This window comes from Rhopilema esculentum, chromosome 16, assembly GCF_057945365.1.
Source record: "Rhopilema esculentum isolate cy_ngs chromosome 16, ASM5794536v1, whole genome shotgun sequence".
In the NCBI taxonomy this organism is placed as follows: Eukaryota; Metazoa; Cnidaria; class Scyphozoa; order Rhizostomeae; family Rhizostomatidae; genus Rhopilema; species Rhopilema esculentum.
The window spans coordinates 7,054,254-7,066,105 of NC_142830.1; the positions used below are offsets into that span (position 1 = coordinate 7,054,254).

At 35.2% G+C, this 11,852-nt stretch overlaps 1 protein-coding gene across 1 annotated transcript; it reads left to right on the top strand.

The window, feature by feature from the left end:
• Nucleotides 1-440: 440 nt before the first annotated feature.
• On the top strand, nucleotides 441-11,346 carry LOC135682763 (eukaryotic translation initiation factor 4B). The gene is made up of 9 exons (XM_065197786.2): nucleotides 441-525; nucleotides 4,396-4,527; nucleotides 5,488-5,678; nucleotides 6,233-6,340; nucleotides 7,114-7,168; nucleotides 7,997-8,081; nucleotides 8,436-8,881; nucleotides 9,427-9,875; nucleotides 10,258-11,346. The coding sequence occupies exons 1-9, from the start codon at nucleotides 501-503 to the stop codon at nucleotides 10,321-10,323; spliced, it is 1,557 nt and encodes a 518-aa protein (XP_065053858.2). The 5' UTR covers nucleotides 441-500; the 3' UTR covers nucleotides 10,324-11,346.
• Nucleotides 11,347-11,852: the final 506 nt, after the last annotated feature.

Sequence of the window (11,852 nt, forward strand, 5' to 3'; positions counted from 1 at the left end):
AATTATCTACATTCTACAAGTTGTCATGCAAATGGCAGGTTTCGTAGCTTATTCGCGATTTTCAAGTTCATTGCATTTGTAATTTTATTTGATAATTCTTTCCAAGATATCATAATAAAGTATAAATCAAAGCACATTTGTTCAGTGGTGTTTTCGTTGATGTAATGCCTCGTCTAAGTCTTAGATTCTTCCATCCGCTGTCGAAGGCGTTGTCAATAATGGGCTAAAATGGTGTATCTTTTCGCTGTAACTCGATTAAACCCACTGATCAGTGATTTTTTTCACATCACTTTTTTGCAGATCAGTGATTTATTTTTTTATAGGGAATCTTTTCGAGGGGAATTATGTGGGGGGGGGGCCTTTTCGATGATTTTCGGTCGGCTGAGGTCACCACTGATCTGGTGGAGGTCAACTTTGCAGCCTCTTACTGGCTGAGAATTTATTCACTTCTGAATGGAGGCTAAATTCGTCATCTTCACCTTTTCACGTTCCTCACATTCATGGTTCAAGAAATGGCGGACTCAAGTAAGTGTTTCGTAGAATTTTTCTTTTTAAGGGGTAGAATACTAACTGATCTTTTACTATCCGGTGCTTTTAATATACCGAATTTTTTTCTAAATCTAATTTAGAAATAAGATGGCCTTTTTTAAAAGATCAAAGCTTTAATACTTAACTTCCTTTCCAATCGGTCGATTCGAGTTTAAGTGTCTCACATTTGTAATTCATTAAAAGGTTCTACGTTAACAATGTTTTTAAAATTTTGGATGCATGACTTTTTCTTTTTATTACCGCATCTTCTAGGATTCTGCCTATTTAGTTGAGGCTGCATTGTTTGTTTCTTTCCTGATTTAATCGGAAGGAAGTTCTGACCAAGAGTTTAGAAGTCGCATCCTTTTCTTTCTCGTCCCAGTGAAGTTTTATCGTGTCTTTTTAGACCAATCGGAGATATAAGAAAAGACAGTTGAGGTTTCATATCAATAATGTTCTGGAAAAACGATTTAAGAAGGCACTAACAATTTGGCCTAACAACCTAGCATGCTTCCTTTTTAACCGAACCGCTATTGTTTCCTTTTGAGTTTAGTTTTCATTTTCTTCTTTTTATTGAATTCAATTTAATTAGTTGAAAACTAGGATGTGAAAAGTTTCAGAAATAGTAGCCTATAGCTGATATGCAGGAACGATACAATTGAAGCATATTTCTTATAATTATTTGTCTCACTTTCTTGAAGGTGTTGGCCTACCTAACTGATAAGCTCTTCAAATACTTCTGGGTTCATTCTAAAGAATTAAAAAAATCTGCCTATTGTAGCGTGACTTCTTTAGCTAAAAGATGGTATTGCCCTTTTCTTTCAATTTCTGGTTAATTTTCCCTATCCTAAATCTTTTTTATATTTCTGTTATATTATCTTTTGTCCCCTCTGTAGCAAAATTTGCTTTAGTAGCTGTGATTTTAACAGTAATAGGCACCAGAGACTTAGAGCAGCCTTTTCTGCAGATTTTGATAACAGACTATGAAATTTTTCTTTCAACATAACAAAAACAGCTATGCTTGATAAATTTTTTTTTTCTTAAAACTTCCACAGTGAAAAAAATTTCCTTTGCACCAATTAATTCCCTTTCAAAAAACTGGCTTTGGTTTCGTCTACAGTTTCAACTGTGCTAAGATTTATTTGTATTGAAATGTTATTTTTATTTGTGGCAAATCCTTTTAATTTTTGTTCAAATGGCACTAAAATAGGCTTTCAGACACAAATATCAAAGTTTCCAGTCTTGCATGCCTAGTTTTTCCTCCAAAAATATGGCTGCACACTCTAGAGCTGGTAGTATTATGGAAGTTTCAATTTTAATGAGTGCCTTCTGAATATTTTAGCTTTGCTTGTATTATGAATGCAGTTTTCTTACACACCAGGACTTTTATTAATTCATAAGCAAGGGAAGGTAGTTGAAATTTCTAAACCTGAATTATCTCTATCACACTTAAGATGTTGTTTTGTACATACACCAGTAGTGTGTAATAGACCAATGTAATGTATACTGGGTCAGTGGAAATTTATGATTTAGAATCTCTCTTTTCATATCTTAAAATATATTTGATTTTGTAAGATTTGTTGAAAAACACTTCTTTTTGTTGCTAATCTGTGTTTAATAATGTTTTAACTAATATTGGAGTTTTTTAGGTTAATTTTTTGAATTCATAATGTAAAACTTAGAAATTTTCAGGAAAGCAAGTTTTTTTAATGTTCAGATTCTGTGGATACCTCTATAAAGTTTAAGAAAGGATTTATTCTACTGTCTACTATCATTGAGTATGGCACTGTCTAGTGAATATTTTTTGACAAATATAATCAAAGTCCGACTAAGAATTTTTGGTAGAAAGGATGGCCTTATGGTTAAGTGACATGAAAAAAAACGGAAAAAATGGTTTGAGTGTCAGAAATCAAATACAATAAAGCTCCTTAAAATAGATTTCAGCAGAGCAATAACTGCTGTCTGTACCAGCGGCTCAGTTCATATTTTAATTTCACTGCTTACAGGTATAATAACTATATCATTCCATTGTCAATAATAACTATACAATAAATTAACTAAGCTACAAGAAATATTTACAGAAAAATAATACCTCATTTTTGGCAAATAAATGAATTTTTCAAATTGGAAAACAAGAGCAATGATGAATTATGCAAAGGGGTGAAGGGAGGCCTTCACATTTGCAGTAATGAAGAAATTTATATTGTTACTATTTTTAGGTGTCCATTAGTGGAGGTTTGACTGTAAGACAAAATGGAAAATATCAGTCCCAAATATATGTGATAAAAATTGGCAGGCTAAAGCCCTACACCTATCCCTTTAGTTTCTTTATCCATTTCACCCTCATGTAGTATTTGAAGCCAGCAGGTTATTTTTCTTAAAATTTTACCTTTTATCATCCAGTATTTCAGGGTCCCAGAAGCCATGTCCCTTGACCCTGGGTTATTTTCAAAACCCTTTGTCGGGTGTTATAACCATGTAGCTTCAACTTTTTCTCTAACTTTTACTACCTACGCCTTTGACAGAATGAGCACCTTACATTTTTAGGTGCTCAATTGAGAACTCAGAAAGATATGGCTTAATCAGATAGATTTCTTGTTTAATAAGTAGCCAACAGTGGTTTGAAAATAGAAATTTGTTGGCTCAAAATGCAAAAAGTAAATTATGTTTGAATGTTGTGATGTGTGATAATTTATTTGTCATGATTATGAGATATATAATGAATTAAACATAAATGAAATACATCCAAGATGAAAATGTTGGTGTGAACAGGATGTATGGTCTACAAACAAACTGCCTTTGTACATTTGCCAATTTGGAGCTTTGTCATTTTAAGTATAATATGTTTGCAATTCATTTTGAAGAATGTCAAAACAAAAATATTACCAAATATTATCAACTTTTGTCAATAACCAAATTTGGTTTCTTGCATTTAGTTTTAGAAGTGCCTCTCCTTGCAAGGCATGAATTTTTGGGAGTAAATTTCATTCATCAGATCAACCTTACTTTGGGTAAACTGCTTAAAAACACTGAAAAATGTTTTGAATGAAAGCTACTGTTAAGCCTGGTTCATATTGGTGTTTCATCAACAACCTTTGAGTAGTTTTGCCCCCTAAATTGTCATACATTAGCTCATATTAAAGAAATATTTTTATGTTTTCCCAGTAATTTTTAACTTTTTTTGCAAAGATGCCTAAATTTTTTGATGTATTGAATGCAAGAAATTGCCAAGAAATTTATAAAATCTGCTACCTAATGGTTCTAATTATTTTTAACTTTTTGCAATTAATACACCGCCTCATTTCAAAATGAATTTATGCATCCAATGCAGCCTGAACAACCCAACACTTGAAATGACTTATACTGTCAAAATTCCAGATTGCTGGATGTGATCTAAGACCATTTTAGGGTACTTAATATTGGGTCTCATCACATACAAATTAGATTTAAAAAGCTGGCATTTGGGACAAAATCACCCCAGAACTGCTTTGTTATGTCACAGATGATAAGGGCCCCAAAACCCTTTCTTGCTTATGAAGTGTGTTTCAAATAGCAAATGAAGAGTGCAAACCTCCAATTCCAATAGATAGCTTAGAGCTTTCAGTGGAGATCACAATTTCTGTGCAAACATAAGCACTTGCCTTAGTATTGTGTTTAACAGCTTTATTTAAATTATGCCATTACAAGCAACACCTTCCCCGCATTGGGTGGTCATGTGAATTTGAATTTACTGATTTCTTGCCAATTGAGCCAAATAGACTGAATGATTGTAATTCTCAGTTTTCTAATTAATGGTAGCTTCAAGTTCTAAATGGTTTTTGATACTATGTACATACCTAATTGTTCCTTAAAACTCACCATTGCCAGGTAAAAAGGGAAAAAAGAAGAAAGGAAAGACACTGAATCTCAATGAGTTTCTTTCCTCTGGTGATGGTAAACAAGCAGCAACATTTGCAAAGAAAAAAGCTGTTGACATTGAGGAAGATGACCAACATGCTGGTATGTTGTTGAATATAGCATTTTGCTAAGCAACTTTGTATGTTTCCATTAATTCTATGAAGTTTTACATTACTGTTTGGTCACACATAAAGTCCTTTTTATGCAATAAATTTTTCATATCTGAGTTGTCTTGGTTATGCACTATCCTTGAACCTTATCTCAAGCACATCTGTCCTGCATTGGTTGTGCTCTAAACACATTAAAATCAGGTGCTTCAATTGTTGCTCTAAAGTTGTGAAGGTCGATTTTTTGGCTTTTTGAAATTGCTTTTGCCCTTCTAGTAATAAAGTCATTATTTCAATATGATGGTTCATTTCAAAGTTAATATTTTTGGTCCTTAAAATTTACAAAGATAGATGAATCTTCTTGTTGGATTTTGGATTTACAACTTGGTTATTAAAATGTTAATAATTAGATGGGCAGTAAGTTCCCAGATCAATGTTGTCAGTAAAATTAGACCAAGCTCCTCCTTGGAATGATTAACCTGTTTAAAAATACTTTCTTTGATTGCAATATGCAATCTTTCAGGCTCAATTAAACAAATTTTCAATTTTTCAAAATGAAAATTTTAGAGAAAATGATAAACTACACTGGATGGATCAATTTTTTTAATAATTACAAAAAACTCTAAATTAGTTATATTGCTATATAAGACATGACTCAAATCAACCATACCAACTGCTTTATTGCTGGTTGCAGCATTTGAGAAACTTTTATTTAAATGAAGTTTTTTATCAAATACATTTTGACAGCCATGTTCCAAAGTCTTGAAAAATGTTTATTCTTCCTCTGGACGAAACTCTCAAGGTGGAAAAACCTTACACAAATTATAATGAAAGCAAGGCAGTGCCTACCTCATTTCCATTGACTGTGTGACCCAGGTAATGTCATTCACAGTAGGATGTTTTCTAAAGACTGTTGTATTTTATCTAATTTTATTTATTTTTACAATATTTGTAGCATATGACAGTGAAGAAGAAATAAAGAAGGAAGTTTTTGATTTAAGTGCACTTCCAACTGCACCTCGTGCATCAAGAAGCGCAATTGACCCAAAGAGTCTGCCGTCTGGGCCACCATACACCGCATTTCTTGGAAACCTCTCATATGATGTTGAAGAAGATGACATAATAGAGTTCTTTGGAAATCTCAAGGTTTGTTTTCCTCAGTCTGCTTTCAGAAGTATTCAAGAATCTCTTCTTGCAAATAACAGTGACTTAAAAGTGCCTGTATTAGTATCAGTCCATTTTGTGACATATTCAGACAAAAAAGACACTATGTGTATTTAACAACAGTTGTACCACAATTCCTGATGGAATTCCCCTCCTTTAGCTCATTCCACTGATGAAAAAGAACGCTTTGATATATAAAACTTTTTTGCATTGTATCCTCTTAGAAAACTAGCTTGTTGACTGCCCGTGTCTTAATGAAATTGTCTTTTTGTCTCTTAACGTTGAAAAATGTTTTCGTTTTTTTCTATAAAAATTTCCTTTAATCCATTCAAATAAGTCTGCAGTGTCGCTGATAATTTCATTGTGTTTGATCCATACGATGTATGATAATCTATGATGCCATGATTTTAGCTGATTGTTTAATTTACAAATTTGAACTTAGTTGTCATGACCTCAGAACTTTTTCGTATTGAAGTGATGTAGAAATCAATTGATAATGGTGCCATTTTCACGCATAACCTTTTTTATCTTTGTAGTTGGACAAAGTTCGTCTCCCTCGGGAGGGTGATCGTTTGCGAGGTTTTGGATATGCAGAATTCGTAGACGTTGATTCGCTTGTAAAAGCTATTGAACTCAACAATGAGGTAAGCTAAGCTCACTCTTTATTCGTTTATCAATCTTTCTCTTGACTTAACCTCTGGTTATCTTAGCTATTTTTCCTTTCATGGACCAAATGTGTTGATTTTTCACAGCGTGATTAATTCTAACTTACACATATGACGATTTTAAATACCAACATCCGGCTTTTTGTAGAATTTTGTAGAATACGTGTCAGATACTTCGATGAGAGTTTTTGTTTGTCTTTTTGAGGTATTTGAAAGGGTAGGTCTTTTATTTAACTCATGAAATGGATCGAAGCTGTATAAACAGGCGTGAGGAATATGATCTGTGTCTGCGGCCATGAAGGCTCCTTAGTTTGGATCAATAACAAACTTCTATACTTAATAGGGAAGTGCATTATTCTTGTCAGACCTTGTCTTCTGGGTTTGAAGAATGTTTGAAAACACAGCATACTTCCAACTGGACTCTTCATACTAGCATGCTTGAAAAATAGGCCCTGTTCAAACATACTTGGACTCATACACTAGATAGGAGGTTAGCCTATACCAATTGGTCACAATTAAGAAACCAATCAAGCTTGTTATTCTTCCTTATTCGTATTTCAGTTTCTGATTACTTTCAGTTATTTTCAGAAGTTTTTACCCCGAAGAGTGCCGGACGAATTTTTTTTTCATTTGTGAAATGTTTTTATGCGATAATCATTTTTCTTTCAATAGACCCACATAATTGCTTTTATTTCTGTTTTTCTACCACATTTGCATTAAGTAAGTACTTTAACAGCGACTTTTCTGTTTAGGCACTAAAAGGCCGTAGGATTCGTGTCGATATTGCAGAAAGTGGAGGCTCTTCTGGTACGTTACAAATAAAATGCTCACGAAATAGCTTTTTATTGTTTTTCTCGATCAATCATGTGGGACGAAAACCTCTAGCATTTTCTGTTAAAGAAATATAAGTTAAAAAAGAATTTTAAGCCCAAAGTATTTCCTTTGTCGTAATGTGGGCTTTAGATCTAAAAATTTGTACACAAACTACAATCTGATTGCATTTAATTATATCTATTTACACACGGTTGTAAGTTTTTATAATGAGAAACCTTTGATAGATTTTTCTTAATCATTGTTCTTGGAAGTACCACTATAACCTTATTGTTAATGTAATTACGTTACACGAGATATGAAGCTCATTCTACCACTGAACAGCATTAGTATCCATAATAAAGCCTGGTTTCCATATGATCGCTGAGGATCGCTGAAGATCACTGAAGTTTTGTAACGATCATATGGAAACCGCAGTTAAAACGTCCAGCGATCCTCAGCGATCGTGAAAGAAGTGAGTTCTGTTCCAGCGATCGTGAACGATCCATAAAGATCGTAAGATCACAGAGTCAGAAAATCTAGTGATCCCGAGCGATCCTCAGCGACCCTCAGCGATCCGCAGCGATCATCAGCGATCCGCAGCGATCCTAAACTCCAGCGATCCTCAGCGATCCTTAGCGATCATATAGAAACCAGGCTTAACTTTTTCGTTCAAATTTTACAGCTAATACTATACACAAAAATGACATGGTTTTGTTTTGAAAAAAGACTTTCTTTGCATCTTTGTTTTTATATTTGTGAATTTTATACTTTTGTATACTTCTGTATTTTTGAAATACACCAACTTTCTTCTTTATTTTTTAGAGGGAAGAGAAGACAGTCGAGAAGACAGGTCTACAGACTGGAGAAGAAAGGACCCTGGGGATTTTGAAAGGCGGCCATTTGAAAGGTTTGCTTGTTTTAGGGTCAATTCTACTAGGAATACTTTTTCTCAGTATGGCATACAAACTATCCGAAATGTGAATTTGTAATTGTTGCTTCAAGGACCTCAGAGGGTTAACCCCAACTTTACTGTGTATATGAAAAACTTTGTTTAAAACGAGTTCTTTGGTAGTAAGCTTTAAAGGACTGCTATGATCATCTCTTGTATGCTAGCTTCTGATTTTCAGAAATAAGTAACGAACAGGTTTGATTTTCCATAGATGAACATTACGAGTTTAAGTTTTTTCTTATTTTGTTGGTTTTTTGTCTTCGTGGTAAAGACCCGTCTTAGATATCTAAAAGATTTTGTCATTTTTTTAAGGTCAAGAGATGGTGGGAGAATGGATCGTGGCGATGGCGACAGCCCTTGGCGTAGTTCTGAGGCAGATGATGCTTCAACTTGGAGAAGAGGCGAGTCTTTCGAGTCTTCGAGGGCAGAGCCGAGACGGTACGAGTCGAGAGGGCAAAGTGATCGCTCTTGGGGCGATTCAGCTGCCGATAGTGAATCTACTTGGAGGAGGGGATCCCCTAATCGATCAGATGAACGTGCGAGATTTGGTAACCGCGACGGCGATAGAGGAGGTCGTGTAGGAGACAGAGGAGGTTTTGATGGGGAGGCAGACACAGCCTCGAGTTGGAGGAGTGAGCCTTCTTCTTACAGGGGTAGGGAAACAACAGGTCAAGATAGCAGACCTCAGCTTGCTGATGAGAATCCCTGGCGGAGACCAAGTAGTGACAGAACTGAGCCACAGCAGCAACCAGCTCAAGGTTAGTTCTTTTATCTCCTTCTGTAGATTGGCATGCCAGTTACAATTTCAATTTGATAATTTTCTTGTGCTGTTAGCAACTAAATAAAAGCAGCTGCTTTGTTTAAGACGTAATTCAAGCAACGGTTGACGAGCAGATCCTTCCTAGTTCTAGAAGAGGCAGATTAAGGACAACGAACTCTTTGTGCTCATAAAGTGAGTTAGGTCACAGTGTATTGCCAAAAATGCAACTTCGGGCAGCCTCGGGGAAGGGCAATTTGCCAAGCAATGGGCTAGAGAAATAGTTGTGTTATTTTAACGTGACAAATTGATAAACTGTTTCTTAATGATAGTTGATAAACCGACTTCCAGTTCCAGTTGTGCTGTTCATTCATTTTCGTCTGATGATAATGTTTTGATGTACTGAAATCAGCATTGTTTTATCTTCACTGGAAGTCGGTTTTACAACTTTTCCTGGTTTCTTACAGATTATCAAATCACCATCCCATCTATCCATATAGTATCTATAGAGATTAGGGTTTATTAACCAAGATTTTTGCCTTTTAGAAGCTCAGAGAGAGCGCCCAAAACTCAACTTGAAACCAAGGACAGTTGTCGATGCAAGCAAAGAAGGATCAACCTCGACCTCTTCTATTTTCGGAGGGGCTAGGCCAGTTGACACTGCTACAAGAGAGAGGGAAATAGAGAAGAAAATTTTACACTCAGAAGACACAGATGCAACCAAAACTACGCAAAATGGTTCAGTAGGGTCCGAAGAACCACATTCAGATCCCAGTGTTCCGGATCGAAAACCAAGCCCCCAAGCCAAGGACGTTCAACGGCAAGGTAGAGTTGATGATGCTCCTGCACGTAACAAGGAAGGAGCATGGCGATCACGTGGACAGGAAGGTAGTGTAGGTCGCATTGAAAGTTCGGAAAACAAAGAAAATAGAAATGATGTTGACAAAAAAGGAGACGAACCACAGCTGCCTCATTATGAAGAGGCAAAAGCTCCTGTGAGTAGCGTCATAGTTTCTAGATATTGTTAAAGGTTCTGAAGTATCATAATAAAGCTATTTCGTAAGTGTATGCCAAGATGCTAATGTTTATCGTCTAGATTTGTGCTATTTTCATAGTGTTACTAACTTTAATATGTTTCGAGAATCTTCAGTAAGGCCTTGCAAAGTTTATGTACCTTATTACTGTTCCTGTTTCTGTTATGAAAAATTTAGTACTTTTGCTTGTCCCATTCTTCTTTATTTTGCTGCTAAAAGCACTGACATGAAATTGAGTGTCATTTGCCCCCTCTTCAATCTAACTTATCGTAAGTTCCAAACATATTTTGCTGAATCGTTTTAAAGCCAGGCCACTATTATGATACCTTGTTTTTATCAACAGGTTTTCGTCCAGAAGAGTATCTACTCAGTTCTTGCAGATGAAGAAGGCTCGAATGAAGAAGACTAAAGGAATTAGATACGATGATAAACCAGTGATAAAGCGAGGCAACCCAACTTTGCGGCTAACAGTCGTCCATGATGTATCATTCTGACAAGACTGGCATCAATTGGACACTTATTCTCAATTTTTTCAAGAAACGCTGTTATTATATTTTAAAAGGTTTCACAACAGTCTCAATACTTTCGAAAAGCTTCTAATAAAAGCACGAATTTAAGCATTTTCTTGTGAATCAGGCTTACCCTTATAATTGTATCACTCCCCACAAACTAAACGTTTTCATATTTGAAATTCACTAACGATTAAAATATATATACCATCTTCGTGGCCTACTTTTTCCAATGAGGAATAATGGACGTTTCATTTTAGGAATCATTTCAATGACAGAAGCTGCGTTTTAATGACTTACTGCTTCGAAATTAATTGTGTGTTTTCAAGCTCAAATCCGTTATTTTATTCCTCCATGTATACTTTGTCGAATCGCTGCAGTAAACTTGAACTTTATTTGCTGTAGCGTTACTGTGTTTTCGTTGGTTCTCAGTTGGTTTGTTCGAAAAACCGTAAGTAGGGAATTCCGTCATCACAGCATTTGTTTTGTAACGGTTTTCAAATGAGAGTTGCTGCAAGGTAGGACGATTCGTCAAAGATCTAGGGCTTTTGTTTTGCCCAAGCGAATAACCATCCTACAAAGTGTTTTGTTATCTAAATGCCATGGGTAAAAATCGCACAGAAAACAGAGTTATCACATACTTGGGTATCTCACCGACAGTCCTCAGTTTACGGCCAATGGAAAAAAATCATACTTTTTTTTATCATACAACGTTTTATAATCTAAGTATTGTCGGTAATACAGTACTCAAGTGTTCTATGATTTTGTTTTTCCTTTCGATTATGAAATTTTTCAAAAGGCTTTTTAGCATTTGCTAGACATGCTCTTCTGGGCAGTAAGGAAAAAATAGCTGATGATGGATGTTTTGGTAGGAATTTGTCGTACGTTTGTGATATCATCAATGAATTAATTCCTTGTTTCCAGATGCCTCCTTCCTTAAGTTGATTTCTTTGTTTTCATGCACTGCCGGTGATTTTAATGTAAATCCTCGAATTAGCCCTCAGGAGTTCTTAAGTAGGGCAGGGGTTCTTAAGTATTTTGAGTGCCCAACCGAAAAAATATGTGGATTTTCTTCCGGGGGGTAATGTGTTTTCAACATTTACGTAGCTTGTGTGTAAATGGGGGAAGCTAAAAGCTACTAACTGTAGCATAGTATATCCAAAAATATTCTACATAAAATTACGAATTTTTTAAGGTTATGACTTATTTGTCAGGGGCAAAGGTTGAGTTGATGAATGTAATGATTGTATCTGTGTTAAATAAAAGCCCCCCCCCCCCCCATTGTTGGGAACAAGAAAATTTTTAGAATATGTTAATCTAGAGATGACAAGAAACTGCATCTAAAAAGAGCTTATCGGAAGAAAATCGAAGACTACTCTCATTTTTTTTATATTTAGGTTCCATTGTTTTGAATATTTTAATGTTGACA

What these genes read in the sequence shown, in the direction of transcription:
- LOC135682763 (XM_065197786.2), top strand. Translation starts at nt 501, where the DNA reads ATGGTTCAAGAAATGGCGGACTCAA. An exon ending in CTATTGAACTCAACAATGAG is followed by an intron (nt 6,341 to 7,113) that starts GTAAGCTAAGCT and finishes TTTTCTGTTTAG; the next exon opens with GCACTAAAAGGCCGTAGGAT. An exon ending in ACAGCAGCAACCAGCTCAAG is followed by an intron (nt 8,882 to 9,426) that starts GTTAGTTCTTTT and finishes TTTGCCTTTTAG; the next exon opens with AAGCTCAGAGAGAGCGCCCA.